Source organism: Schistocerca piceifrons, chromosome X (genome assembly GCF_021461385.2).
Source record: "Schistocerca piceifrons isolate TAMUIC-IGC-003096 chromosome X, iqSchPice1.1, whole genome shotgun sequence".
NCBI classification, from domain to species: Eukaryota; Metazoa; Arthropoda; class Insecta; order Orthoptera; family Acrididae; genus Schistocerca; species Schistocerca piceifrons.
Window position 1 is genome coordinate 149,307,490 of NC_060149.1, and position 27,747 is coordinate 149,335,236.

Genomic DNA, 27,747 nt, shown 5'->3' on the forward strand with positions numbered 1-27,747 from the left:
GACATTTGGAAGGTGAGCAGCAATTGTGGGCAAATATACACACTACCTGTGAAATACCTGAAAGCAGTTTCCTGAACAAGTTCTGGAGTAAAGCAAAGCAAACGCGACTCCAAAATGAGTTTCTGAATGAGCCAACATTTAAATATGGGAACGGGTCAATGCAAGAATTTTGTAAACTTGAACTTGTGAGATTAATGCACGTAAAACGTCCATAGGGAGTGCTTACTGAAATTACGATGTTGAAAAGGCGGTTACCAAAAAATTTGCAGTGGGATCTATTGCACAGTCCTAGCAACTCAATAGATGAATTTTTGGACTTTGTAGAAAAATTAGAATGGGCATAGAAATTTAAACTGCAAAGTAAGTAGACAAATAGTTTTCAGAGTGGAAATCATAACTACAGTCCGAGTAATCGATATTAAAGACATCCAGGAAGTTATCAACAAAATGCAAATGGCAGTTTTGATAAGGGAAATGGTAACAGGAACACATCCAATGATAAATTTCAAAAGAGTAATGGGAACAGATACTTTCATGACAGGGACTGACACCAATAACATAGATTTGAGGGACCAGCACCTGGCAAAATGAACCAGCATAATGGGAGATCAGGAAACTAAGTTTTGCTGCATCTCAGGTCCGGAGATGGCAAAATAAAGTGGCGACGAATAGGACATGAGTGAAGGAAATGTGGTAGGTGTTAACAAATCAGCAGAAAGGTACCAGAATATTGAAATGCAATTAGTAAGAGATGAGAATCAAATACGTAAATTTGCAAATCAGATCGTACGTCAAAGGCATAATCCTAAGATAATGAAAGATAATGATAAAGGCGATGATGACGATTTAGGGCTAAATGATTTGTTTTATGAATGTGAGACGAAAGAGTGTGTGAATGTTAATACAATGAAAGATTCTATGTGCCAAAAGGGGCTGAGGTGGAGCTGAATTTGGTGGAGTTAGATGGTAAAGAAAATTCTAAAGAGGTACTAACCAACTGTGACGATTATAGTGATGAATGTGATGATGTCTCAGGTGATAATGTGACGGGGAAGTTGTTAAGGAGGTTAATAAGGGCAGCGTAGAATTAGTCTCGCCAGCTGTTGATGAATTTGTGTGTGTATCAGACGATATTGGTGTATTATTTTTGAAGGAAGGTAGTAGTGATGGTTTATGTGCTGAAGTTATGAAAGTTGAAGCTGCCGGTATTGATATTTCAGAGGAAGACATCTGTGCATATCTTTCTACTAATGGAGGTGAATCCCAAATTCTGAATGGATCTGTGGATCTTGAATGTTTGTTTGAGAATGAGTGCAGATCTGAATTTGATGTGTGATCTGAAATTAATGTGGCGCAGGAGCATGTAGGAGATGAAAAGGTATTATGGCCAGGTTTAAATTAAAACACAGCGGAATTTAATGGTACTGTTGAGTCTGAAATTGCACGACGCTGTAGCTACAATTTATGCGATTAACGGCAGAGAATGGTGAAACTATGAACGGTTTTTATATTGGTGAATTGTTGATGGAGGGGAAATGAGGTTTTATGTAGTGAGTTGTATGATGTATCAGCGGCTGTTGAAAATCCTATTTGTAAGGGTGTTTGTAATGATGTAGAAGTAAAAAGTAATGCTTTATTTCATGATAATGATGTTGTAGCTACTAATGTCAATAATTTTAAGTGAGAATACAGTGAGTTTGATTCTAATATACAAAGTGATATTTGGACAGAATGGTATCTCAAGGAGAAATGTGATTTTACTGTAACTGATTGGTGATGGTATGGTAGAACGTTACGATCGTTATTGCCTCATTTGTGGACTCTAGAGGAGTTTAAGATAGTGAGAGGTCTAGAAGGGAGAAAAAATGAAAGTGGGGCAAAAGAAGCATTTAATGAATTATTTTGGGACGAGTACAAAATTGACGGGTGGATCAAACAGGATATGTGTACTCTAGAGATGGATGAAAAGGGGAAACTAGGTTAAGAAATAACTGTATCTGTTTTTCGATTATGAGATTATTTGGAGGGGTAATTTGCAGTGTTTTATTTCAGGATTTATTGTAGCTTGTTTGTCGTTTCATTGCATGAGGAATTTTTTGACACAAGGTCTGTGCAACTATAAAGAGATAGTTTAGATGCACATTTGGGTGCGAGGAGGTCAGAGAACTCAAATATTTGGTGAACAGTACTGTTATAACATCAAGTTGAACACATATATTTCAGAGACGACACAATACATGTAAATCACAGATAAAGTAGACAAAGTAAGACATGTGTACACGGTAACAGTCAAATCAGCACTGAGTCCAAGTCTAGCGGCCGCTGGCTGGCTGGCCGCTTAGGTGGCACAGCTCCTGCATGGCTGGCAGACAGCGCCGCATGTAGAGGACGTGCATAACTGCGCGACGGCACTTTGAAAGATCGGCGAGTCACAACACTTTTCCCTCCTCTGAATTTTTGCACTGGTCTTGATGGAGGTGGCCTGTAGATTGCTAACGTCCATAGGTGTTGTTTGACTGGCCATAAAGTCTCGAGGAGGAGGCTTCCCGTACGGATGGAAGTGTCCCCAATGATGACGGGTCGAGATGACAGTAGACGTAGGAGACGAATCTGCTGGGGCCCCGTGCACCAATCTGCCCGTTGCGGCAAGTGCGGTTGTTATAACAGGAGACATGGGCGATGCATCGGCATCCGTAGGAGAAGGAGGAGAGTAGAGTTGCTCTGACAGATGATGGTCATCTGGTTCCTGCATGGACACGTCTCCTGGTGGCATCCGTTCTTGCGCTGGCACCGAGATAATGGTGAGAGGGCTGCTTTGTGAGTAATGAGAGATGCCAAGATCCCGAGCGTCAGGTAGAGCCGAAGATGGTGTAGCGGCATCCGGAACAGGTGTTGCTGGCACACGAGGCTGAAGCTGGTCCGAATGACGCACTGCAACACCCGTGTCCGTCTGGATTTCATACAGGCATTGGCCACGGTGTCATAAGATGCGGCCAGGACTCCATTTTGGTCGCCTGCCATATCCCCGTACCCATACAAGGTCGCCGGCAGTGAACCAGCCAAGCAAAGGCACCCACGGCCGTGAGGTGGAAGGCCGCAGAAGGTGAAGTAGTGTGCGGGGCTGTGGGACATGTAAGAGCTCAGCCGAGCTGTGGTCGGCCATGGGGCTGAAATGGTAAGAAGCCAGAAATTGGAGAAGCGCATCATCAGCAGCAGAAGAAGTTGGGAGTTTCCTCATCTGAGCCTTAAATGTGCGGACCAGTCGTTCTGCCTCACGTTTGACTGTGGATGCAACTGAGGGGCCGTGACATGCATAACTCCGTAACGGGTACAAAAATCCGAATTCGGAAGAGGCAAATTGTGGACCATTATCATTAACAAGAGTAGAGGGAAGGCCTTCCAAAGAGAAAATGCGAGCTAGAGCATTTGTGGTTGCCGCAGTGGTAGGCGACGTGCAACGGACAATGAAAGGAAAGTTAGAGTAGGTGTCAATTACGAGTAACTAAAAGAGGTACCACGAAGTCAGCATGAATACACTCACAGGGCTTCTCAGGGGAAGGCCACGGTGACGAAGATGAGTTCGGGGCGGCGCCCTGTGATGCACAAGGGCCGCAGGCAGCGGCCATGTGTGCAATTTCAGAGTCGATGCCGGGCCAGTACACATGATGGTGCACAAGAGATTTTGTGAGAGAGACACCCCAGTGCCCTTGGTGAAGGAGGCGCAAGGCCGAAGCACACAAAGACACAGGTACCACAAGACGTAGCGAAGCATTTTCGGTGGAAAGGAGGATAACACCATCCCTAGCCGTGAGGCAGTAACACAAAGCGTAGTAGTTCAGCAACGGATCAGAAGTCTTAGCGGACGGACGATCTGGCCAACCCTTCTGAATACAGCTTAAAACCCAGGAGCGGGTAGGGTCAGAACCCGTAGCAGCCGCCAGCCGGTACCCAGTGATGGGGAACCCATCCACAACCTGCTGCTCGGCAACATCCAGGTGGAAACACAAAAGTTCATCCCTATTAAATGCCAGATCAGGACCCATGGGAAGGTGAGACAGTGCATCAGCATTCGTATGTTGAGCCGTCGGCTGGAAATGAATCTCATAATTGAAACGAGACAAGTAAAGAGCCCAACGCTGGAGGCGGTGTGCAGCCTTGCCGGGAAGTGACATTGATGGATGAAACAAGGAAACAAGTGGTTTGTGGTCCGTAACAAGATCAAATTTGGATCCATAGAGAAAAACACCAAACTTATGAAGAGCATAAATAATGGCCAAGGCTTCTTTTTCAATTTGAGAATATTTTTGTTGGGCATCCGTGAATGTTTTGGAGGCATATGCAACGGGTTGTTCAGAACTGTCAGGAAAACGGTGCGCAAGGACTGCACCAACACCGTATTGAGAGGCGTCCGTGGCAAGAACGAGACGTTGGCCAGGTCGATAAGTAGCCAAGCACGGGGCCTGTTTCAGCATAGTCTTCAATTTCTGGAAAGCCGCATCGCACGATGCGGACCAATGAAAGGGCACATTTTTATGCAACAGGCGATGCAATGGCTGAGCCACCGAAGCCGCAGATGGTAAAAACCTGTGATAGTATGCTATTTTCCCCAAGAAGGCCTGCAGTTCCTTAACAGATGTAGGGCAAGGGAGGGCATCGATCGCAGCGACAGTTTGCTGAAGCGGACGAATAGCATCCCGAGAGAGTTGGAACCCCAAGTATGTGATAGATGCCTGAAAAAATTGTGATTTCTGAAGATTACACTTAAGACCGGCAGTCTGTAAGACATGAAAAAGTGAGCGGAGATTCTGAAGATGTTCTTCAGTGGTGGAGTCAGTGACAACAATGTCGTCCATGTAATTGATACACCCAGGGACAGGGAGCGATAATTGTTCCAAGAATCGCTGAAAGAGAGCAGGGGTGCTGGCAACCACGAATGGCAATCATTGGTATTGATAGAGGCCAAAAGGCGGTGTTAAGGACCAGAAACTGCTGGGAAGCAGAGTCGAGAGGAAGTTGATGATAAGCTTCTGACAGGTCAGTTTTAGAAACATACTGGCCTCCAACAAATTTAGTGAACAATTCTTCAGGTCGGGGCATAGGGTAAGTGTCGATGAGGCATTGAGCATTTACAGTGGCTTTAAAATCGCCACAGAGACGAATATCGCCATTGGGCTAAGCAACGACAATGACAGGAGAGGACCACTCACTGGAAGTGACAGCAAACTAGACCCCTGAAGCAGTGAGATGATCCAGCTCCTGTTTGACCCGATCACGAAGGGCCACATGAGTGGGCCGAGCCCGAAAAAACTTAGGTCGAGCAGTGGGTTTGAGCGTGATATGAGCTTCAAAGTCGTTTGCATGGCTTAACCCAGGAGAAAAAAGGGATTAAAATGTCGTCGACAAGGAGTCCAAGTGAACATAAGGATTAGCATCAGAGACGATATTGACAGAGTCATCTATGGAGAACCCAAAAACGCGAAAGGCATCAAAACCAAAAAGATTCTCCGCGTTACTATGGTCAACCACAAATATGGGAACAGTGCGAACGACAGATTTGAAGATACCTCAGCATCAAATTATCCCAAGAGAGAAATCTTCTGTTTATTGTAAGTCCGTAATTGCCTAGTGACAGGTGACAGGATTGGAGAACCCAACTGAAGATATGTCTGAGAATTGATGATAGTGGCAGCAGAACCAGTATCCACCTGCATGCAAACATCTCGACCAAGTATTTGGACAGTGAGGAATTACTTCCATGAAAGGGAAGAGGTACAATTGACAGACAACACAGAATCAGAATCAGCATCATGTTCATGAACATCATGTATGCAGTCGAATTTGCAAACGGATGACACATGACCCTTCTTTTTGCAGTTGTGACACACGGCCCAACGTTGGCGACAATCCTCCCGTGAATGTTTCGTAAAACACCACGGACATGAAGGAAGTTGCCGGGGGTTTTGCTGCAGTTTCTTAGAGGTTTGTTTACGGTTAGGCTGAGGCTGTGCTTGGGAGTGTACTGCGGCCATGTCGGCCGGCGGGGACATGCCGCACGTGTCGTTAACAGCGCACAGAGGTTGTATTTCCCCGACATCACCCCACACCTCTATTTGCGCTCCAGCGGCGCGAGAAATTTCAAAAGACTGTGCCATGGATAGGACTTCATCTAGAGTCGGATTTGCCAACTGAAGGGCACATTGCCGGATAATAGCATCCCGTACCATGGAATCAGCATAGGATTCTTTATGAAATTCAGTAACAAATTGACACTTTCTACTGAGGCCGTGAAGTTCAGGAGCCCAAGCACGATAGGATTGATTCGGTTGTTTTTGACAACGATAAAAGGTAACACAAGAGGCTACCACATGTGTTTGCTTTTGAAAATAGATGGACAGAAGTGAGCACATTTCAGCAAAGGACAAAGATGCAGGATCTTTCAAAGGAGCCAATTGCGACAACAACCGATACATTTGAGGTGAAATCCATGAAAGGAACAGAGACTTACATGTTTGTTCGTCCGCGACATGAAATGCCAAGAAGTGCTGTCGAAGATGTTTTTCGTAATCGGACCAGTCTTCCGCTGTCTCGTCGTAAGAAGGAAAACGAGGTGGATACAACGACGAGAGACGCCCCGCATTTGATGCCGTGACGAAACCACAAATCACATTCGTGAGAAGCGTTTGCTGTTCTATGAGACCTTGCAAAAGTTGCTCTAAAGTAGCCATGGAAACCTGCGGGTCAATGACGAAAAGAAAAAATCCACTACCTCATCGCGAATTGTTATAACGTCAAGTTGAACACATATATTTCAAAGATGACACAATACATGTAAGTCACAGAGCAAGTAGACAAAGTAAGACATGTGTACACGGTAACAGTCAAATCAGCACTGAGTCCAAGTCTAGCGGCCGCTGGCTGGCTGGTCACTTAGGTGGCGCGGCTGCTACATGGCTGGCAGACAGCGCCGCATGTAGAGGATGCACGTAACTGTGAGGCGGCACTTTGAAAGATCGGCGAGTCACAATACAGCGAATGTCAGTTAACTGCTTATAGATGTTGACTGTGAAAACATTGATATATCGGAGCTCCACTTTAATAATTTGACAATTCAGAGGCTTCCTTTGCTGGCTGTTTTTCAAGGAGTTCCTTGCAGAGTGAGGGAGTGGCCATGTACCTAAAACAACAATATTCCATTTCACTCCATAGATGTATCATGATGCTGCACTGAACATATATTTGAATGTTGTGCAGGGGCAGTTGAATTTAGTGAAACTAAACTTCTAATTGTTGTTAATAGATTCCCTAGCTCTGACTTCAGAGCATTTCTGGTCAAGCCAGAGAGTGTTCTTGGTTCACTTTATAGGAGGTACCAGAAATTAGTTATACATGGTGACTTCAATATTAATTTTGTATATGATTGTGCAAGAAAAAGGGTGTTGGTAGATCTCCTAAATTCATTTGAGCTGATGCAGACTGTGCTTTTTCAAAGTAGGGTGCAGAGGAACAGTAGCACAGCCATTGACAATATTTTTACTCATTCTTCATTACTAGATGGGCATTCTGTTAGTAAAAGGGTGTCGGCCTCCCAGATTATGATGCACAAATTTTAACACTAAAAGGCTTTTCTACTCAAGCAAATGTCACATATAATTACAAAGTATGTACAAAAACTAATCCAATGGTAATAGAGAGTTTTTTAAACCTTGTCAAGGAACAAGACTGACAGGATGTTTATAAAGCCTACGACATAGATGACAAATATAATGCTTTCCTTAACACATTTCTCATGCTTTCTGAGAGTTGCTTTCGATTAGAATGTTCTAAACAGGGTATTAGCAGTAAAAGGCAGCCTGGGTGGCTGACTAATGCGATAAGGATATTATGTAGAACAAAGCGGGAATTATATCAAAATGTTACAAGTAGTTACAATCAGCTACAGTAGCCCATTACAGACAGTACTGTAAGGTGCTAAAAAAAATTATTAGGAAGGCAAAGAGTATGTGGTATGCAAATATAATAGCTAATACACAGGATAAAATTAAAACCATATGGTCAGTTGTGAAGGAAGTGTCTGGTCAGCAGCACAAAGTCGGCAATATAAAGTCAGTTTGTAGTAAAAATATTTCTGTTACTGATAAATCAGATATATGTACAGTATTTAACCATCATTTTCTGAGAATTGCTGGCGAATTAAATAAAAATTTAGTTTCTACGGGAAATGTTATAACTCTCTTGGCAAATGCATTTTCCCAGATTGGTGTCTGAAAGACTCCTCTGTGATACAGACAAGGAAGAGATTGAGTCAATAATTAAATCACTGAAGACTAAAGACTTTCATGGATATGATGTAGTGCCTAGCAGAATATTAAAGTACTGTGCTGCACATGTTAGCCCTTTACTTAGCCATATTTGTAATTTTTCATTTAGGAATAGTCAGTCTTCTGAATGATTAAAGCACTCAGTAGTAAAGCCTTTATAAAAAGAGAGAAATGGATAATGTAGACAATTTTAGACCTATTTCTATGCCATCAGTGTTTGCTAATGTTATTGAAAAGGCTGTGCATGTAAGGATAATTGATGATTTTATATAACACAATTTGCTATCAAATGTACAGTTTGGCTTTAGAAGTTGTTTAACAACTGAAAATGCTATATTCTCTTTTCTCTGCTACGTACTGGATGGGTTAAAGAAAAGGTTTCGAACACTAGGCATATTTTTTTATTTAACTAAGGTGTTTGATTATGTTGATCACAAAATACAACAAAGCCTGACATTTTAATTTCACAGAATGAGCATATGATTAGTGAAACTGAACAGTTCAGATTTCTAGGTGTTCATATGGATAGTAAACTGTCATAGAAATCCCACGTTCATTCAAAGACATAATGCTGCCATTTCTACTATTTGAACAGTATCTGAAGTAAGTGATCGTTTGACACGAAAATTAGTCTAATTTGGTTATTTTCATTCGCTTATGTCATATGGTATTATATTTTAGGGTAACTCTTCCCATTCTAAAAGGATATTTTTGGATCAGAAATGGGTACTACTGTCATTTCTCGTTAACAATATCAGCTTATTCCCAAGGATAAGCAGCTTTCACTCAGTTAATACCCGGCAGAAATCAAACCTGCATTTGGATCGGACTTCCGTAACTCTCGTGAAGAAAGGTGTGCAGTATACTGCCGCATCCATTTTCAATAAGCTACCACAATAATTCAAAAATCTTAAAGAAACTGAAGATTTTCCTCATGGGTCAATCCTTCTCTTCTGTCGAGGAGTTCTTTGAAAAATTAAAATGATTCTTATGATGTATTGTTGATTGCTTTTACTTAAACTTGTGGCTTGACTTATTTTGGGTTCATGAACATTTTATTTTTATCTGTTATTACTTTTAAATTGTAATTTCATGTACTGACACATTCCATGACCTTGGAGATTTGCTCTTCAATTTGGTCCTATGGAACTTGACATGTAAATAAATAAATAAATAAATAAAGGTGTAACGAGAAAGGAAAATGTGGACTGCAGCAGCTTGCAGCTGGGTGTTCAATGAGATGATTTGGCTATAGACATCATCCCTGATCAGCAGCATGACTCCCCTGTGAGATGGAACACCATCCTCAGGGAGAAGATCAAAGCAGACTAGAAGGAAACACAAGACGTCAAAGAGATCACAAGGATGATATTTCATTTCTTGGAAGCAGAAAACAATCAGACGCTGCAATTCCAGAGCAGCCATGATTTCACCTTGTTGGATGTAATGCCGCAAATGCTCCATTGGAGAAGAGTCATAATGGGGAATGGGGAGGAGGGAATAAACAAGGCAGTCACCTAGGCAGCTGCCAAGTGCCAGCCTTCGAAGACTCCCTGCTACAGGTTGCAGAGGATCCTGTTCCATGAAATCTACAGAGGTGTCAGCATTCTCCCTAGATCAGCCTGGAGACTCCAGGGTAGAAAAATGCTAGGCAGTGCACCAGTGAAATGGAGGTTGGCCAGATGAGGGTATCACACGGCAGCATTCTTGAAGGGGATCTCCAACTCAGGGAAGGAGAAGACTGTTTGCCTTTGTTCAATTTCTTAGAGCTTTTATGGTTGGCTGACAAAGCCCCAGACATTTGTTGGCTAAAGAGATGTAAGAATTCATCACGGGAGTGTTCCCTTTGTCCTTTCTGGCCTCCCAGTTGTGTAGCAGGTGATTTCGCCACCGCAGGGGGCAAAGATTTCGTGCCTTGATGTGCAGCAATAGGAGAAGGAGATGGGGATGCTACTATGATACAGGGTGATTTCACAGCTGCAATACAGAATTGGAGATCACAACTCTGCACGGCCATGTACTCTGTGGAGCAAGGCATAGGCAGAATAGTACTATAAGTGCCAGATGATATAATTCAGGGGTTTCAACTAGGTAACAACTTGCAGACGACAGGGTACGGTACTTTTTCCTTCACTCAGATCTCCTGAACAACCTGCTCATCGAGATACAAAGAATACTCACGAAATAAGGCAGCATGGTCGCCACTACAAATGATACATTGTAGAGACGTAGGTGGGCAATCACTCTCATGAATATCTCTACCACAAGTAATACAAGTGGCCGTGTTTTGACAGGACTCGTGAGTGGGGTTATAATGTTGACACTGGCAGCAATGCATCGGGTTTGGAACGTATAGTCGGACCATGATGGCATCATAGCCTGCCTTAATCTTCGATGGAAGCACAACTCGATCAAAGATGAGAAAAAGATAGGGTGTAGGTACCAAGTTTTCATCAACCTTTTTCATTACCCGATAGACCACAGTGATGTCATTATCAGAGAGATAATGTTGGATTTCCCTTTTGGTCAGACCATCAAGTAATTAACAACACACGAAGAATTCAGCATACAATGGGTCTCAACATGAACAGGATATCCATGGAGGAGTGAAGCTGGAAGTAGTTGCTGGGCTTGAAAATCACAATTGGTGTTGTAACTGCGACCGGAACAGCTGCGGGGTTGCCGCGAACAACAACACAAACAGGAGAGGACAGACACAAACAACAAAGGACAACCGAGCGAGACCTTATGAACCACAACAAGCAAGAAACAACGGAGTCACAAGAAGACCTCATGAATCAACCACATCCACTCGTACACAGAACAAAGTAACGTAAATACGCTGTCTGAGGCGAGATGTCAATAGTCGCAAGCACTGGCTGAGCGAGAGGCAGGCGCTTAAACACATGATCGGGGATGCTGCTATTGGCCACTGGGACTACATGTTCCACTGTGGTGCCTTCACATTAAACATGGTCCAGGAGGCATGCGCCGTCACGCCTTACTGCGCGATGGTGCAGAGACCTCTAGGGGTCTTCGACGTCCATGCCATCTGGCACGGGTTCAAAATCCACAGTGCGTGGTACCAGAATTGGTCTCCAGAAGCAAAGTCCCATTACGTAAGCGAGAGCAGGACTTCACAGGGCCTGTAATTGCATCAACACATTTCTGAATAATAAACAGATTCACTGTAGCAAAAGACTGGCCTTCTCCAATGTGTGACACCATGAGGAACTGAGATGCAGCTGGGAGAATCATTTAATCATTAGTCTCAATCCATTTACGTTTATTAGACAATTGGATCATTGTTAAAAAAAAAAAAAAAAAAAAACAACATGTTTGACACTCTCTCCGATGGCACATTCCTTCCGATTGGGACCCCCCTCAGATTGGGGGCTAACCCACCTTAGCTGGTTGTTCACACCTCATGTTACACCTTGAGCTCCAGACAGAGGGACCACATGGCAATTGGGAAGATAAAAGCTCAGGCAATCACCCCTCCCTGGCTCCAGTCTGTGCTGGGGGTAAGGGTGAACCCTAACCCTATCTGTCAACCTGGAGAAGAAAGTATACATTACCCAGTCACCTGTTATGTGTCAAATGCCATGAGCTAGCCTTCAGGAGTTCACAGGGAGGAAGAAGAAACAAAGACCTCAACTGCTGAAGCAGAAGAAGGAAAAGAGATGGAGCATGAAGAAAGAAGGAAAAAACAGGCAAAGGACTGTTGCGATGCCAGGCAACCAAACCTTCAGAATGCATTCCCGAAAATACACAAAACATGTCTCCCAAAGGAGAGGAAAAAGAATAGCAGGAAGACAGACATGTAACATGGAAAGGCATGAGGTGCTGTAAAGGCTGGGGCTCCAGAGTACCAAAGAATTTGGTGGTTCATCCTGGGTGGGTAAGACATATGTGCCTGGAAATTTGTGTTGTAATTTCTTAACAATGTTGTTGAAGCAAACATTAACAAAGTTTGCTATTTCTTTAGGGTGGGTTATTTGACTATTGCCCCGTAGCCCTTACCAAATGCTTTGAGTTGGGTGTTGTTCGTCATTTTCTTTTCTTATTTTGAAATGAGTGAGAAGACTAATCTTGGTCCACCATGAATTTTGATTATGACCCTCAGAACACCAGAAGGGATTGGCTAATACTGTGACTATGAGTCAGTTCTGACAAACTGCCTATTGGCTTCTGTCTTCGGTTCTTCGGCCGACGTTTATGTAATGATTTGACTGACATTTCGCCAGCACGAGTGGCTGGCATTGTCAAAACTTCACCCTCCACCGCCGGTGGTGAACTGGAGCTGAGCTCACGGCCGCAGACTAAATTTACCTGGCGTGCCAACGTCCGAGGGCTTCTCCTCGGTCATTTCAGGCGCAGTTCTCCTCTTGCTACCTGTGACGGTCATTCACTGCAGTACGGGAAGCCAGGATCCATTTAACTTAAGGCTTTCCTCTTTCTTATTGAAACTGTTCATGTGTTTTTGTATTTCTACAGCTTCTCTGAACAAGCGCGTGTGATAGTGGTTCTCTACAGCCAGAACTCCCACATTGGCAAATTTTATTTCGGACGTTGGCGTGCCAGGTACATATAGTCTGCAGCTGCGAGCTTGGCACCAGTTCACCACCAGCAATGGAGGCTGAAGCTTTGACAATGCCATCCACTCGTGCTGGTGAAACATCAGTAAAATCATTACATGAACGTCAGCCGAAGAACCCGAGACAGAAGCCAATAGGCAGTTTGTCAACAAGTGGCCACGAAAGCCTTAATGAGTCAGTTCTGCTTTCACAGGAACACAGAACATGGGCTCGAGAGTGAGGCAGGGCTTCTTTCCACACACCGCTGCTCTCCCCTCTGGCAGTCAAAATTCTAATTTTTTGTGCACATGGCAGACTGCTAGTCTGTAGTGCCTACACTCTGCACTACAGTAACCAGAAAACAAAATCTGTCAATGTATTTTCACTGCACTGAAATTCTTCCCCTAACATGCAAATAGAGTTATTTTTGGTTCTACTTCTACACTAAGTACTTTGTCCATTCTAAATGTAGCACTGCTATGAATGCCCACAAAGAGCCAAAATTAATATTCTGCTGATGTTGTAACTAACAAATTGGGCAGTATACAGAAAAATAATGTCTAGAAACACCTCACATTGGAGATGCACTGAGTTCACAGGTAGAAAAATGCTGCTGCTTCTCAACAGAAACAATCATTTGCTGAAAATTAAACACAGCCAAAAGAAGAACATAAATGTTGAAATTTTTGCAGAAGCAAACAGTCCAATCAAAAAACCTCCCCAGCCACCATCTTTTTTTCCTCCTCCTTTATAAAATAGCCAGTTTCATTTTTATGTGTAATCATTTAAAAAGAAAATATTATATCCAAATTTTGCCAAAAATAGATACTACATTTCCAGGTCTCTACCAACAACATACCATAAAAAAGTGAATTACCGTGCTTCCAATAATGTTTTCAAGTTTTCAATGGTTTTTTGTCGATTTATTTCTTCAATTTCAGCCTCTTCACAGAACTCCATCAAGTTACGTATATAATCTTCATATCGCTTGCATGTTTCTTTGTATAATTCTGTGAGATGTTTCAGACTTTCCTTTGAAACTGTGCTCATGCTTTCTCCTCCTTTGACTGCACATCTTTCTTTTGCATTCATTATTTTTGTAGCTTTCTTTCCTACTTTACCTGCAACAAAAAAGTTATAAAGAAAACAGGAAATAGTAAGTGCAGGTTTGTCAATAAGGCTCACACAATTAGTTTGGAACTGGGGAATTTAAGTGTGTGAATATAACTTTCAAAAGTTATCATATTTAGACAGTTTCCTTGATATTTTAATAAAGGTTTCAGTAATTTTGAGGAATATGTCACATTTACAGATATGTTACAGTTCATAATTTGAGCAAATGAATTTTTATACAAATGAAGGATTATCTTTCTTCTACCTTTTATTATAAACATTAGTGTGATGAGGATAGACTTAGTGAGAAGGGTGAGACCATTAGCAACCAGAACTATAATACAGCAACATGTATCTTTAAATCACCATTCTTTTTCTAACCTAATTTCACATTTAATGTTTGAATTGTAATATAGGATGCAGCACAAACACCAGTATTTGGAGGAATACACCCACATTCCAAAGGGGACAGGAGGCAGGAGAGGAGAGGAGAGGAGAGGAGAAGAAAAAGAAATATCAAATCAAATAAGAAACATTGACTTTTTTATTTGTGTAAAACGTATGAAGTATTTTTCCAGTCAGAATCAGTACTGCAATAAAGTGCTGGCATTTCACTCACAGTCACTTTCTACACAGTTCTTGGCAAGTTCCACAAAGTTTCAGCACTGTATCATTCTCGCGTGTGTCACTTACAATGCAGCACATTAGAGGGCTATCTGTATCTGTAGAGAAGCCTGATTGAGATATGGCTCCAAAAGAAAGGTAGCAGTCTGGATAATTAACCGATTTGGCCTTGTTATGTTAAATTGTATGGCCTTACTATGTTGGCACTGCCAATGGCTGAAATCAAGGGGAAACATTTATATTTCCAGAGGACATGCAGCTCTACTGTATGGTTTGATGATGACGGCATCGAGTACTGGAATTCAATAGTAGAGAAAAGAAGAGAAGGACAAATAGGACTAATACTAGAACATGGACTAGAAGGAACAAAAGTGGAAGCTGCTGTATTGTAGATTGCTGCACAGAATTAAAAATTACGAAATAAGGTTGTATACGTGAAGAGATCTGGAGACACGAAAAGGTCTCAGATAGATTATATAGAGGTAAGAAGGAGATTTTTAAAAACCAGGTTTTAAATTACAAAACATTTCCTGGGACAGATGTTAACACTAATCACAATTTATTGGTTATGAACTGCACATTAAAACTGAAGAAATTGCAGAAACACGAATTAAAGGAGATGGAACCTAGATAAGTTCAATGAAACAGAGCTTGTTGATAGTTTCAAAGGGAGCATTAGGCAAGAACTGACTGAATCAGGTGAAAGGAATACAATAAAAGGTTAATAGGTAGCTTCAGTGATGAAATGCTGAAGGCAGTCGAGAATAAATAGGTGAACAGGCAAAGGTCAATTATAAATCCTTGGATAACACACAAGATATTGAATGTAATTAATGAAAGGAGAAAACATAAAAATTCAGAAAATGAAGCTGGCAAAGAAAATACAAACATCTAAAAAATGAGATTGAAAGAAAGTGCAAAATATCAAAGCAGGACTGGCTAGAGGAGAAATGCAAAGCTGTAGATGCCAGCTACAGAGAAATTAAAAGAACTTTGGAAAAAAAAGAGGCACCTGTATTAATAGCAAGAGTTCATATAGGAAGTCAGTATCAAGCAAAGAAGGAAAGGAAAAGTAGCAGGAATATATAGGGCTGTACAAAGGAAACGAACTTTAAGACAATGTTACGGAAAGAGAAGAAACAGTAGATGAAGTTTAGAGGGGAAATATTACAACGCCACAAGAATTTGAAAGTGGGCTGAAACAACTAATTCTAAACAAGGCACCTGGAGCAGATGACATTCCATCAGCATTTTTGAGATCCTTGAGAGAGCCAGTCATGACAAAACCATTCCACCTGGTACACAAGAGATATGAGATGTGCAAAATACCCTCAGACTCCAAGACAGGTGTTGACAGATGTGGATATTATGGCACCATCAGTTTAATAAGCAATGGTTACCAAATAACAACATGTATTACTTACAGAAGAGTGGAAAGACGTAGAACCCAATGTCAGTGAAGATGTTTGGGTTCCAAAGAAAGGCTAACATATGTTTATAGCATTTGTAGATTTAGAGAAACCTTTTGACATTGTTGGCTGGACTACACTTTTTGAAAATCTGACAGTAGGGATAAAATACAGGAATAAATGGGTTATCTGAAACTTGTACAGAAATTTGGAAAGGGAATTGAAGTTAACAGAGAAGAAATAAAAACTTTGACGTTTGCTGATGACCTTTTAATTCTGTCAGAAATGGCGAAGGACATGAAGGATCAGTGGAATAGAATGGAAAGTCTCTTGAAATGTGGTTGCAAAGATGGATAAGAAAAGTAAAACAAAGGTAATGTAACATATTGAAACTAAGTCAGGTGATGTCACAGGCGTCAGTGTAAATTGTATGGGATAATAAGGTTTGGAGAGCAAATTGTGATTTAAATGGCTGTGAGCAGCACTAAATGTTTTTTAATTACATGTTTATTTATTTGCAATTTTGGTGAAGCTATGTTTTGGGTAATAGTGCCTTTCTTTTCATTGTCTTCTGACCAAGCATGAACCACAATCTTTATGGCCTGCAGTTCTCTGAGCATACTCCATTCATTCATTCATTCATTCATTCATTCATCCATCCATTCTCCATAGACAAACACAAGGATTTGTTTTGGATTGTGTACATATTTTACACTTCCTCTCATAACTTTGTGCAAATAATTACAGACAATAAAGATAAAAAAGTTATATTGCTTGATTACTGGTATATATAAATACTATTTGTACAAATGAAAGTATTGTCCCCCTCTGAAAGGAATTCCTCAATACAGTAAAAACATTTATTGATAAGAAACTCCTTCCAGACCATTTCAAATCACTTTCCACTTGAGCTTCATAAATTTTTGTAAGTTGGTTATAAAATTTGATCTCCATGCAATACGGGCTGTCGTCTGCACTTTCTGCGTTACGTCTTTCCACATTATAATCATAGTCTCTCCAAGTGTTTTAAATGTGCACATCACTATTCAGACTATTATAGTGCTTGTATTTTAAAATTAGTTGAACTTTTTTATAAACATATATTGATGGCAGTGTTAGTTGATTCTTACTTTTGAATATTCCTTTGCAAGACTCATTATAACTAAGCTTACAAATGATCTTCACTGCCTTTTTTTGAAGGATGGATATGCTATTTACATGCTTTGCATCAGCACACTCCCCTACTTCAAGCCCACATGTGAGGCATGTACACATTAAAACATAGTATATAATGCTCATTCGCTCATATATGGGAACTTGTGGCATTGCCCTCATTGCATAAATTGATTTTCTTAATTTTTGGCATAATAAGTCAATGTGATGCTCCCAGGAGAGAAGACAGTCTAGCATTACACCAAGGAAAGTAGTTTTATCATCCAATTTTATTTTTGTATCATCATCAGACATAACACTCCATTGCACTCCATCTGGTTTGAGGTGTATTTGAAACTTCATTAGACTTGTTTTACTGATGTTTTAAGATTAAGTGATTGTTTTGAAAGTAATTTTTCAATCCGAGTTAGACACCAGAGCAATGAGCAAAATTTGGACTAGATCATTCGCAATGGTTCCCCAGTTAACAACTCCTGTCCACATAGTTAAAAGTACCTTGCTGTTGTGTTCTGTGGGCGTATCATTGATATATAATGTGAATGACAAATGCCCCAGAACTGGCCCTTGGGGCAAACCACACTTTAGTATGGCTGGACAGGAGCTGTACCTTAATAATGTTGACCACTTTGTGTGTGACCTGTGTGACATCTGTCTTGAAGGTGTGACTGTAAAATATTTTTAACTGTTCCGCTGACACGATATGTTTTCAGTTTATCAAGTAGCAGTTTGTGAAATACTATTGTAGATGCACATGATAGATCTAGGAACAAACATGCCACCCTTTTTTATTCATGTAACTTCATAAATATTGTATTTACTAAATCAATATGGCAGATGTTATTGAGTAGCCTTTCCTAAAACCATACTGAGTTTCTCGTAATACTATCTGTGACAAGAAAGTTTTCTAATCTTATTGCAGTAAGCTTTTCTAATACTTTGCTTATGACCAGAATTAAGCTGATGGGTCAACAGTTTTCGATGTAGTAAGTACTACCTTTTTTTGTACAATGGCTTTACTGCTGTATATTTTAATTCAGATGGAAACACTCCTTTATTCAAACTTTCATTGAAGAAGTGAAGAAGAACAGGGATGAGTGAATATTTGGTTGGTTGGTTTAAAAGGGGGAGGGGAAGGGACCAAACTGCAAGGTCATCAATCCCATGTTCCCGGTAAAATAATTACACAAAGGAAAGGAGAAAAGAAAGGAGATGTACAGTACAACAACAGGAGAAAGGAAGAACCAGAAGAACGACAGAAGGGCAAACAACACCACCATGGACAAAACAGGAAAAGAACACCACAGAAGCAAGAAACAGGTAGACGGGGTAAAAACAAGAGAGCAGATGACCGTGGCTGGCCGACAATGAGAATAAAAAGGAAAAGCCAGCCACTCTGTGACACATTAAAACATCTGCCCTAAAAGCATTAGAGTGGAGAACACAAACGGACAAAGAACATGTGCCAAAACTTATATAGAATGATAAAATCCACTGTCACATATAAAACGTAAAACTAAATTAGCCAATGAAGCGTTGTCAGCTAAAATTAATGGCAACGAGTCCGGTACCTGCAGAGTCCGTCACAGGGCAGCCAAAGAAGGGCAGCTCACCAAGATATGGGCCACTGTCAGCCAGACACCGCACCGACACTGAGGTGGGTCATCACGGCGCAGGAGGTAGCTGTGTGTCACCCAAGCATGGCCAATGCAAAGCCAGCAGAGAACCACAGAGTCCCTGCGAAAGGTCTGCATGGAGGACTGCCACACATTCATAGTCTCCTTAATGGCACGCAGTTTGTTGTGCATACTGAAAATATGCCATTCCATCTCCCAAATCCGAAAAACCTGGCGTAAAAACAAACACAGGTCAGTTATTGGAATGCTGACCTCCATACGCAGTTTCCATATAGCCTGGTTGGCCAGCGTGTCAGCAAGTTCATTGCCTGGGATTCCGATGTGTCCTGGGGTCCACACAAACACAAATGCACAACTGGACTGTTCCAGGGCATAGATGGGCTCCTGGATGGTCGCTACGAAAGGATGACAAGGGTAGCACTCGTCGACAGCTTGTAGACTGCTCAAGGAGTCAGAACACAGAAGAAATGACCCCCCAGAGCATGAACGGATGCGCTCAAGAGCACAAGGTATAGCCACCAGCTTGGCAGTAAAAACACTGCAGCAATGGGACAAAGAATGCTGTTCAGTATGTACTCCATAAACATACATGAAGCCGACGTGACCATCAGCCATCGAGCCATTGGTGTAAACCATTTCGTGGCCTCGGTACATGTCAAGAATCGAGAGGAAGTGACAGCAGAGAGCCGTGGGGTGAACTGAGGCCTTTGGGCCATGTGAAAGGTCCAGGTGAAGCCGTGGCCTAAGTGTGCACCATGGAGGTGTACGCGAATGAACCTTGAGTATAGGTGAAAAGGCAAGGACTCCAGTTCGGATAGAAGGGATCTGACATGCACGGCAATTGTAAGCCCTGACCTGGGCCGCTGATGCAAGAGGTGAACTGCTGTGGGTGGGAAAAGGGGCACTCCAGCCTCCGCCAGGATGCTGGTCACCAGACTCGTCCTAAAAGCTCCCATCGCTAGTCAAATCCCACAGTGGTGCACTGGGTCGAGTAAACTCAACACTGAGGGTGCTGCTGAACCACAAACCAGACTCCCGTAGTCAAGGCAGGATTGAACAAGGGCTCTGTAGAGCTGCAGCAGTGTAGAGCAATCTGCACCCCAGTTGGTGTTGCTCAGGCAGCGGAGAGTATTGAGGTACTGCCAGCACTTTCACTTAAGTTGATGAAGGTGAGGAAGCCAAGTCAATCGGGTGTCAAAAATTAGTCCTAAGAACTGATATGTCTCCACTACAGTGGGTGGATCATCATTAAGGTAAAGTTCTGGTTCTGGATGAACAGTACGACGCCAACAAGTGCATAACACACGACTTTGAGGCCGAAAACTGGAAACCGTGGGCTAGCGCCAATGACTGTGTCTTGTGGATGGCTCCCTGTCAGTGTCGCTCAGCAACACCAGTACTGTTGGAGCAGTATTAAATGCAGAAGTCGTCTGCATACAGAGAAGGTGAGACAGACGGCCCTACAGCTGCTGCCACTAAAAATAGAGAGACACTCAATACAGAGCCCTGTTGGACCCCATTCTCCTGGATACGGGGGGAACTATGGGAGGCACCAACTTGAACATGGAAAGTACGAAGCAATACGAAATTTTGGATAAAAATTGGAAGCGGGCCTTAGAGACACCACTCATATAATGTGGCAAGGATATGATGTCATACGCTTTTCGTAAAACAAAAGAGACGGCAACCAGGTGTTGGAGTATGGAAAAGGCTGTTCAGATGGCAGACTCTAGGGACACAAGATTATCGGTGGTAGAGCGACCCTGTCGGAAGCCGCCCTGGCATGGAGCCAGTAGGCCACGTGACTCCAGGAGCCAACCCAACCGCCAAAACACCATACGTTCCAGCAGCTTACAAAGAACGTTGGTGAGGCTGATGGGCCAATAGCTATCCATCAAAAGCGGGTTCTTACCGGGTTTGAGCACCGGAATGATGGTGCTCTCCCGCCATTGCAATGGAAAGATGCCATAGCAGCAGATCCGCTTGAAGATGATGAGGAGATGTTGCTTGTAGTCAGATGAGAGATGTTTAATCATATGACTGTGGATCCGATCTGGCCCAGGAGCTGTTCAGGGCAATGTGCAAGGCCACTGAGGAGCTCCCACTCTGTAAATGGGGCGTTATAGGATTCACTGTGGCGTGTAGTGAACGAGTGGATTTTCCCTTCCAGCCGCCATTTGAGAGTGTGACAGGCAGGGGGTAATTCTCCGATGCAGAGTCTCAAGCATAGTGCTCAGCAAAGTGCTCAGCAATTGCATTTGCATCAGTAGATAACACGCCACTTATGTTAATACTGAGAACACCTGTTGGTATCTGGTACCCGAAAACATGTTTGATCTTTTCCCAGACTTGGGAAGGTGATATATGACATCCAATGGTCGAGACGTATATCTCCCAACACTTCTGTCGTCTGATAAGATGGTGAACGTGGGCGTAGAGCTGTTTAAAGGCTATGAGGTGGTCTAGGGAAGGGTGCCATTTATACCAGTGTAGAGCTTACTGAAGCTCCTTAATTGCTTCAGCGACTTCCGGCGACCACCAAGGGACTGCCTTTCACCGGGGCACCCTAAATAGTGAGGAATCGTGTTTTCTGCCACAGAAACAATTGTTGTAGTCATCTGCTCAACCATCACATCAAAGTTACCATGTGGGGGACATTCGACAGCAGAGGTGAAAGTTTCCCAGTCTGCCTTGTTTAAATCCCATCTGGGCAGGCATCCATGGGCCTGAAGCCACGGCAGTGACAGGAAGATGGGGAAGTGGTCACTACCATACGGGCCATCATGTGCTCTCTAGTGGACATATGGGAGAAGTCCTGGGCTGCAGAGGGATAAATCAATGACCGAGTAACTACCATGAGCCATACTGAAACGTGTGGCGGCCCCACTATTAAAGAGGCAGAGGTCAAACTGAGACAGTAAAGTTTTGACATCTCTGCTTCAGCCAGTAAGCATGGTGCTACCCCAAAAGGGGGAATGGGCATTAAAATCTCCCAAAAGTAGGAAAGGTTTATGGAGTTGATCATTCAGGGATACCGCACCATCTGGAGGAAGATATACATCGCAGACAGTTTTTTCCTGTGTTGCCCTTATCCAGGTCCTCAGCGGACGCCAGAACCTCTACCTCATCTGCGGACACAGAGCTTGTAGGTAGCGGTGGTGTGAGTACCTTCGCAATTCCTTTAGTCTTGGGGACCTTCTTTTTCAATTTCTCTCACTGCTCCTTGGGATTCCCTGGCTGGGAGGACTGACTTCACTGATTCAGTCTCTGTGACTGAGGATGAACATGAAGCCCTACAACCAGCTGCTTTTGGGTTCTGTAATCTTTCCCACTAGCAGAAACCTAGGAAGGGAGTGACCCAAAGGACCCCTTCGTAGTGAGAGTAGCCGAGGAAGACTTACACTTCTCCGGCTCAAGTGAGGACTGATATCTCTGATGGTTGGGAGGTGTTGCTCCCGAAGTAGGTGGTGTGGGAGCAACAGGAAGGGACGTGTTCCCCACCATCAAGGGGGCAGGTGTAGTCTTCTGGTTCTGAGAGGCGACGGGAATGTGAGGAACTGATGGGGTGACAACTGTTCTTGTAGCGGCAGTGTAGGATGAGGTCATAGCCACAGGACATAGGCACTCAAATTTCCTCTTAGCCTTAGTGTAGGTCAGTCGGGCCGGGGTCTTATATTCCATGATTTTCCTCTCTTTCTGTAAAATCCTGCAGTTTGGCAAGCAAGGTGAATCACGTTGTCTGCAGATGACACAGATGGGAGGCAGGGCACATGGAGTATTAGGATGTGATGGACGTCCACAATCTCAACATGTGATGCTGGAAGTACAGCGGGAAGACATATGGCCAAACTTCCAGCACTTAAAGCACCGCACTGGGGGAGGGATATATGGCTTGACGTCACAGCGGTAGACCATCGCCTTGACCTTCTCGGGCAATTTGTCACCCTCGAAGGCCAAGATGAAGGCACTGGTGGGAACCTGATTATCCCTCGGACCCTGATGTACACGCAGGACGAAATGAACACTTCTCCACTCTAAACTGGCACACAGCTTGTCATCAGACTGCAAAAGAAGGTCCTTGTGGAATATAATACCCTGGACCATATTTAAGCTCTTATGGGGCGTGATGGTAACAGAAACATCCCCCAACTTGCCACAAGCGAGTAATGCCCGTGACTGGGCAGAGGATGCTGTTTTTATCAAGACTGACCCAGAGTGCATTTTGAATAAGCCCTCCACCTCCCCAAAGTTGTCCTCCAAATGCTCCACAAAAAACTGAGGCTTCATGGACATGAAAGATTCCCCATCAACTCTCATACATACGAGGCACCGGGGCGAATATGCTTCACTGCCATCCTTATCCGGGCATTCCTCCCATGGTGTGGCCAGGGAGGGGAATGATTTGGGGTCATATTTCTTATCATAGAAGTTGACTTTGCCTGCTTAGAGACTGCTGTTGGCGGACCACCATCAAGAGATGACATACTACGCTTCATGGCATGTCATCTGCCCTGATACCACCCACTCCAACCAGGGTCCCTCCCACAGGTGCCACCCAGTCTCAGCAAGGGCCACCTGGCAGGATGGCCATTGCCGGGAGTCCCGATGCTCCAGGGAGGTGGACATATACTTCATGGCATACATGGGGAGTTAACGGTGCAGGCATCAGCAGAGTGATCCCTGTGTTGTCAGGGGGCTACAACCAACAGGGTACATGGCGGCCCAACCACAACAGACTGGCTACCGTGCTGGATATAAGGTGCTAAGAAGTCCGTGGTCATCGTCAGTGCAGAAAGCGACCCTGCATAGTGCATGGTGTAAAATGCACCCAGGAAGGTGTCCTCTGCCAAGAGATGGAGAATGAGTGGGACTACAATGCGATGACAAGAAAATGGGCTAAAGATCTCAATGCATGATGGATATTATGCACCATGTAAGGTGCCCTTCCCCAGTTGGCTCGCTCTTCGGGAAAATTTAGAAAGATGGAGGTCAAACCCAACAGGGGACCATCACATAAAGGCTGAAACGTATGAGACTCCTTTAGTCACCTCTTACGACAGGCAGGAATATCTCGGGCCTATTCTAGCCTCTGTACAAGGAAGATGAGGGGGGGGGGGGGGGAATGTTTGCATTTTTTTAAGATACTGGAGGAAATTTCATCCCAACCAGTAGAGGATTTGTTTTGCATTTCATTTACTGTTCTCTCTATTTCAGTTGTATCTGTATCACATTGTTTCTGAATGTTTCTCCATCGCAACAACTGCAAATGCAGGTGTTTGTGCCAAAAGTACTTAACATGGTATGCGTATCTACAGAGGTCTTAAGAGTGGGTAGCTTTGTTGGGTACATTAAATTTATGTGTGTATATGAATTCTGCAGTCATTTATGTAGAATGGAGATCAGCTGGAGGGGGGAGGGGGGAGACGATGGTTAATTCAGGCATAATTTCACTTACCAGAACAAGCCTTAGAGAACTCAAGTGTGGCCAGTAACCCACCCATTGCCAATTAACAATTGATTTGCCTCAACATTATTCACTGCATTGATGTTGATTCATTCATTCATTGCATTCATGTTGATTAAAACCTAAATTTTTATGACCATGTAATAAAACACGCACAGAAACTCAATTAAGTCTGTTTTTCTTTTAGAATTATCGCCAACATTTAACATTTCTACCTCGGAAGGTGCAAGTATAGCACTGTTGAGATTCAAATATTACCACCATGTAATATATGTCACTATATGCATACTTCCTCAAGTCTAATGTTCTTAGTTCTGTGTTATTCCCCACACAGTGAGTTAAAAATAAAGTTGTTCAGTAATTATTTGTTGTACTTGTACTTTCAAACCACATCCCAACAGGTTATGGGGCCAAGTTACATGATCAGCAAGAGTTACAGTTTTTGATTAGATGAAAACAAATTCATAAGCTGAAAAGTGCATAAATAAATAAATCTATTAACATGACAAATATGGCACACATGACTGCTGCACATGGATTTCGACTGGATATGCAGTCGTGCGACTTAGAGAATACAAGTCAAGGCATTAGTCATCAAAAACAACATATGGTGACAAATATTTGGAAACACCATTATCTGCACTGACTGGCAAAGGTGAAATGCTTGCTGCTGCAGATGCTACATATAAAGCATGGCTAGTGGCAGACAGAAAAGCAAAAGCAGACTTGATTTTATCCATCAATCATGCTGAGCTGAAGACACCAAGGTATCGCACTACATCACTTCAGGTACTGCTTCAACTAGATGTGATCTGTGCTCAGTGTGGCAACTTATGCTCTGCGTGTAATCACCCCCATTGGTGATGAGGACGCTACTAAAGCTGCCTACTTTGGTTATTTTCATTCTATCATGTCGTATGGCATAATATTTTGGGGCAACAAGCCTTTAGCCAAAAAAATATTTACTGCACAGAAGAGAGCTGTTAGAATCATGAGTGGTGTTCATCCAAGATATTCTTGCAGAAGTCTGTTTCATAAGTTACAAATATTAACACTTACCTCTCAATTCATATTTTCTTTGATGATTTTTGTTTCTAACAACCTATCTCTTTTTAAAACTAATAGTGAATGTCATGATCATAATACTAGGTCTAAAAATGATCTACACAGGGATCTGAAACATTTAAGTCTTGTTCAGAAAGGTGTTCATTATTCAGCCACAAAAATTTTCAACTCCCTTCCATCAGGTATTAAAGATCACATTAATGTCTTACCTACTTTTAAATGTAAATTGAGAGAATACCTAATGGTAAATTCCTTCTATTCTCTTGATGAGTATCTACAGATAAAGCAATGATTTTTTATACTGATAAAAATTTGTTTGCTATAGATCATATTAACTGTTTAATTTGGAAAATGTACTATATTTCCTTTTTAGGTATTGTTTTATATTACTTGAGCTATACCTTTGATTTGATTTTAACCTACAAACTTATTCATAATCTTATGGTACATTTTTGTCATTTTATATATGTGTATTATTTGTTTAATTTGGAAAATGTACTATATTTCCTTTTTAGGTATTGTTTTATATTACTTGAGCTATACCTTTGATTTGATTTTAACCTACAAACTTATTCATAATCTTATGGTACATTTTTGTCATTTTATATATGTGTATTATATCTGTTGTATGTAATCTTGACTCATTCCACATCCTTGTGATTTATCACAATACGGATTAATGGAATACGAAATAAATAAATAAATAAAAAATAAATTCACAACTATGAAAATTCAGAAAGGCAGCAAAACTGCAAGTGCTGCGATGTTCGTTAAATCAGGTAAATGTTTCGAGGACAAGTCAAAAATTGCTATGACAGTGACAAATTGGAACAAAATTAAAGAAAAACTAAAAAAGGGAAAAATCAGTGTACAAATGCACCAAGAAGGGATGCAAAGAAGATGAGTGTTTTTTCAAGAAGAAATTAAGTGTTCAAGCTGCGAACAATGTCAATGAGGCTCACTACTGTTTCTTTATAAATGAGCCTGCTCAGAAGTTTTGCAACACCAAAACTTTTTTGGTGCAATGCACATCACATATGTACACCAATCCAAAAGTGTTCACACATGTGACAGAAATGAAAGAGAATTTAATGCTTACAGGCCGCAGCACTATACAAGTAACAGCTAAAGGTGATGTACACGTGGCAACAACATTTTGTCTCATTTCAGTGGGTTAGGTCATGGACAACAATGACACAGTAATATTGGAGAACACTTGCACAGTTATACAAGATACTAACAGTGAAGTCAAAGTGATTGCAAACAGAGTTGCTAACTTGTTTTACTTACAAGAAAATGGTTCAAAGATGTGCATCACTGCTGAGCTGAAAGTTACCAGAGGTAATACATAAATCTGGCATGCTCTATTAGGCAACCTGAAGTCACCAGTTGTCCAGTAATTACATGCTGTGCCTGTATTTTCAAACAACATCGCAACACACATAAGACACCCGTAATTCAAGTGTCAGTTTCAAAACAGTGTAGAAAGAGAACCACTGCTCAGAATGCTGTCAAATTTGACCAGCATACTAGTTCCGCAGGGGAAAATGTCACATAAAACAAACACAAAAAAAAACAACACACACACACACACACACTAACAAAAATTTTACCAACAGACCACAATTAAGTATCAGAATATGCTCACCAACAGATGTGCAATACATGGCCGTTCCTCAGTTTGCACCTGAGATGCCCGATGCCCATTATGACTGTCTACATGAATTACACGAATGTGTGCTGTCTGCACTTTTGGACATGTCTGAATGAACAGACACAACAATAAATCTGCAGCTACAGTACATATTATGTAAATTGAAGGTGGAGGGCGAGAGAGGAAAGGAAAGGGAAGGAACTATTGATGTCACCTGCATCAAGACTTGATGCAGAATTGGCAACAACAAGTGAAAATGTATGCTAGCTTGAGATTTGAGCCCGGTACACCTCTGAGCCAACACATATTTCCACCAATCATCATCTAGCCGCAGTCCCCATACATGTACTTCATGCTCCCTACTTTGAGATTCCCATATGACATTGAACTTAATTATGCATCTGAACTTAAGGTGGTGGATTCATTGCCCATCGAGGTGAATCAGTTATATAACTGGGTGCCTCGATGGGCAATAAATCCCCCACATTCAGTATGGATGTACAATTATGGTCGATCTACTGCAGGAATCTCAAAGTAGCACACATGGAATACATGTATGGGGACTGCGGATAAGTGGTGCTTGGTGGTCCTACGAGTCAGTCAAGAGGCGTACTGAGAGAGTCCACACAGTTGCCATAAACACTGTTCCATATGGCACAGTGGTTAATGCAACTGTCTAGTAAGCAAGAGATTCTCAGTTCAAATTCTGGTCCAGC

General features: G+C 42.3%; 1 protein-coding gene across 2 annotated transcripts in view; it reads right to left on the reverse strand.

Annotated features, from left to right (window-relative positions):
- The window catches only part of LOC124721950 (coiled-coil domain-containing protein 77-like), a 208,565-nt gene that overhangs the window by 37,042 nt on the left and 143,776 nt on the right, over positions 1 to 27,747 (reverse strand). For both annotated transcript variants that reach the window (XM_047247113.1, XM_047247114.1), the window contains exon 6: positions 13,773 to 14,016. In XM_047247113.1, coding sequence (XP_047103069.1) covers positions 13,773 to 14,016 — 244 coding nt within the window. The remainder of the gene's footprint in view (positions 1 to 13,772; positions 14,017 to 27,747) is intronic.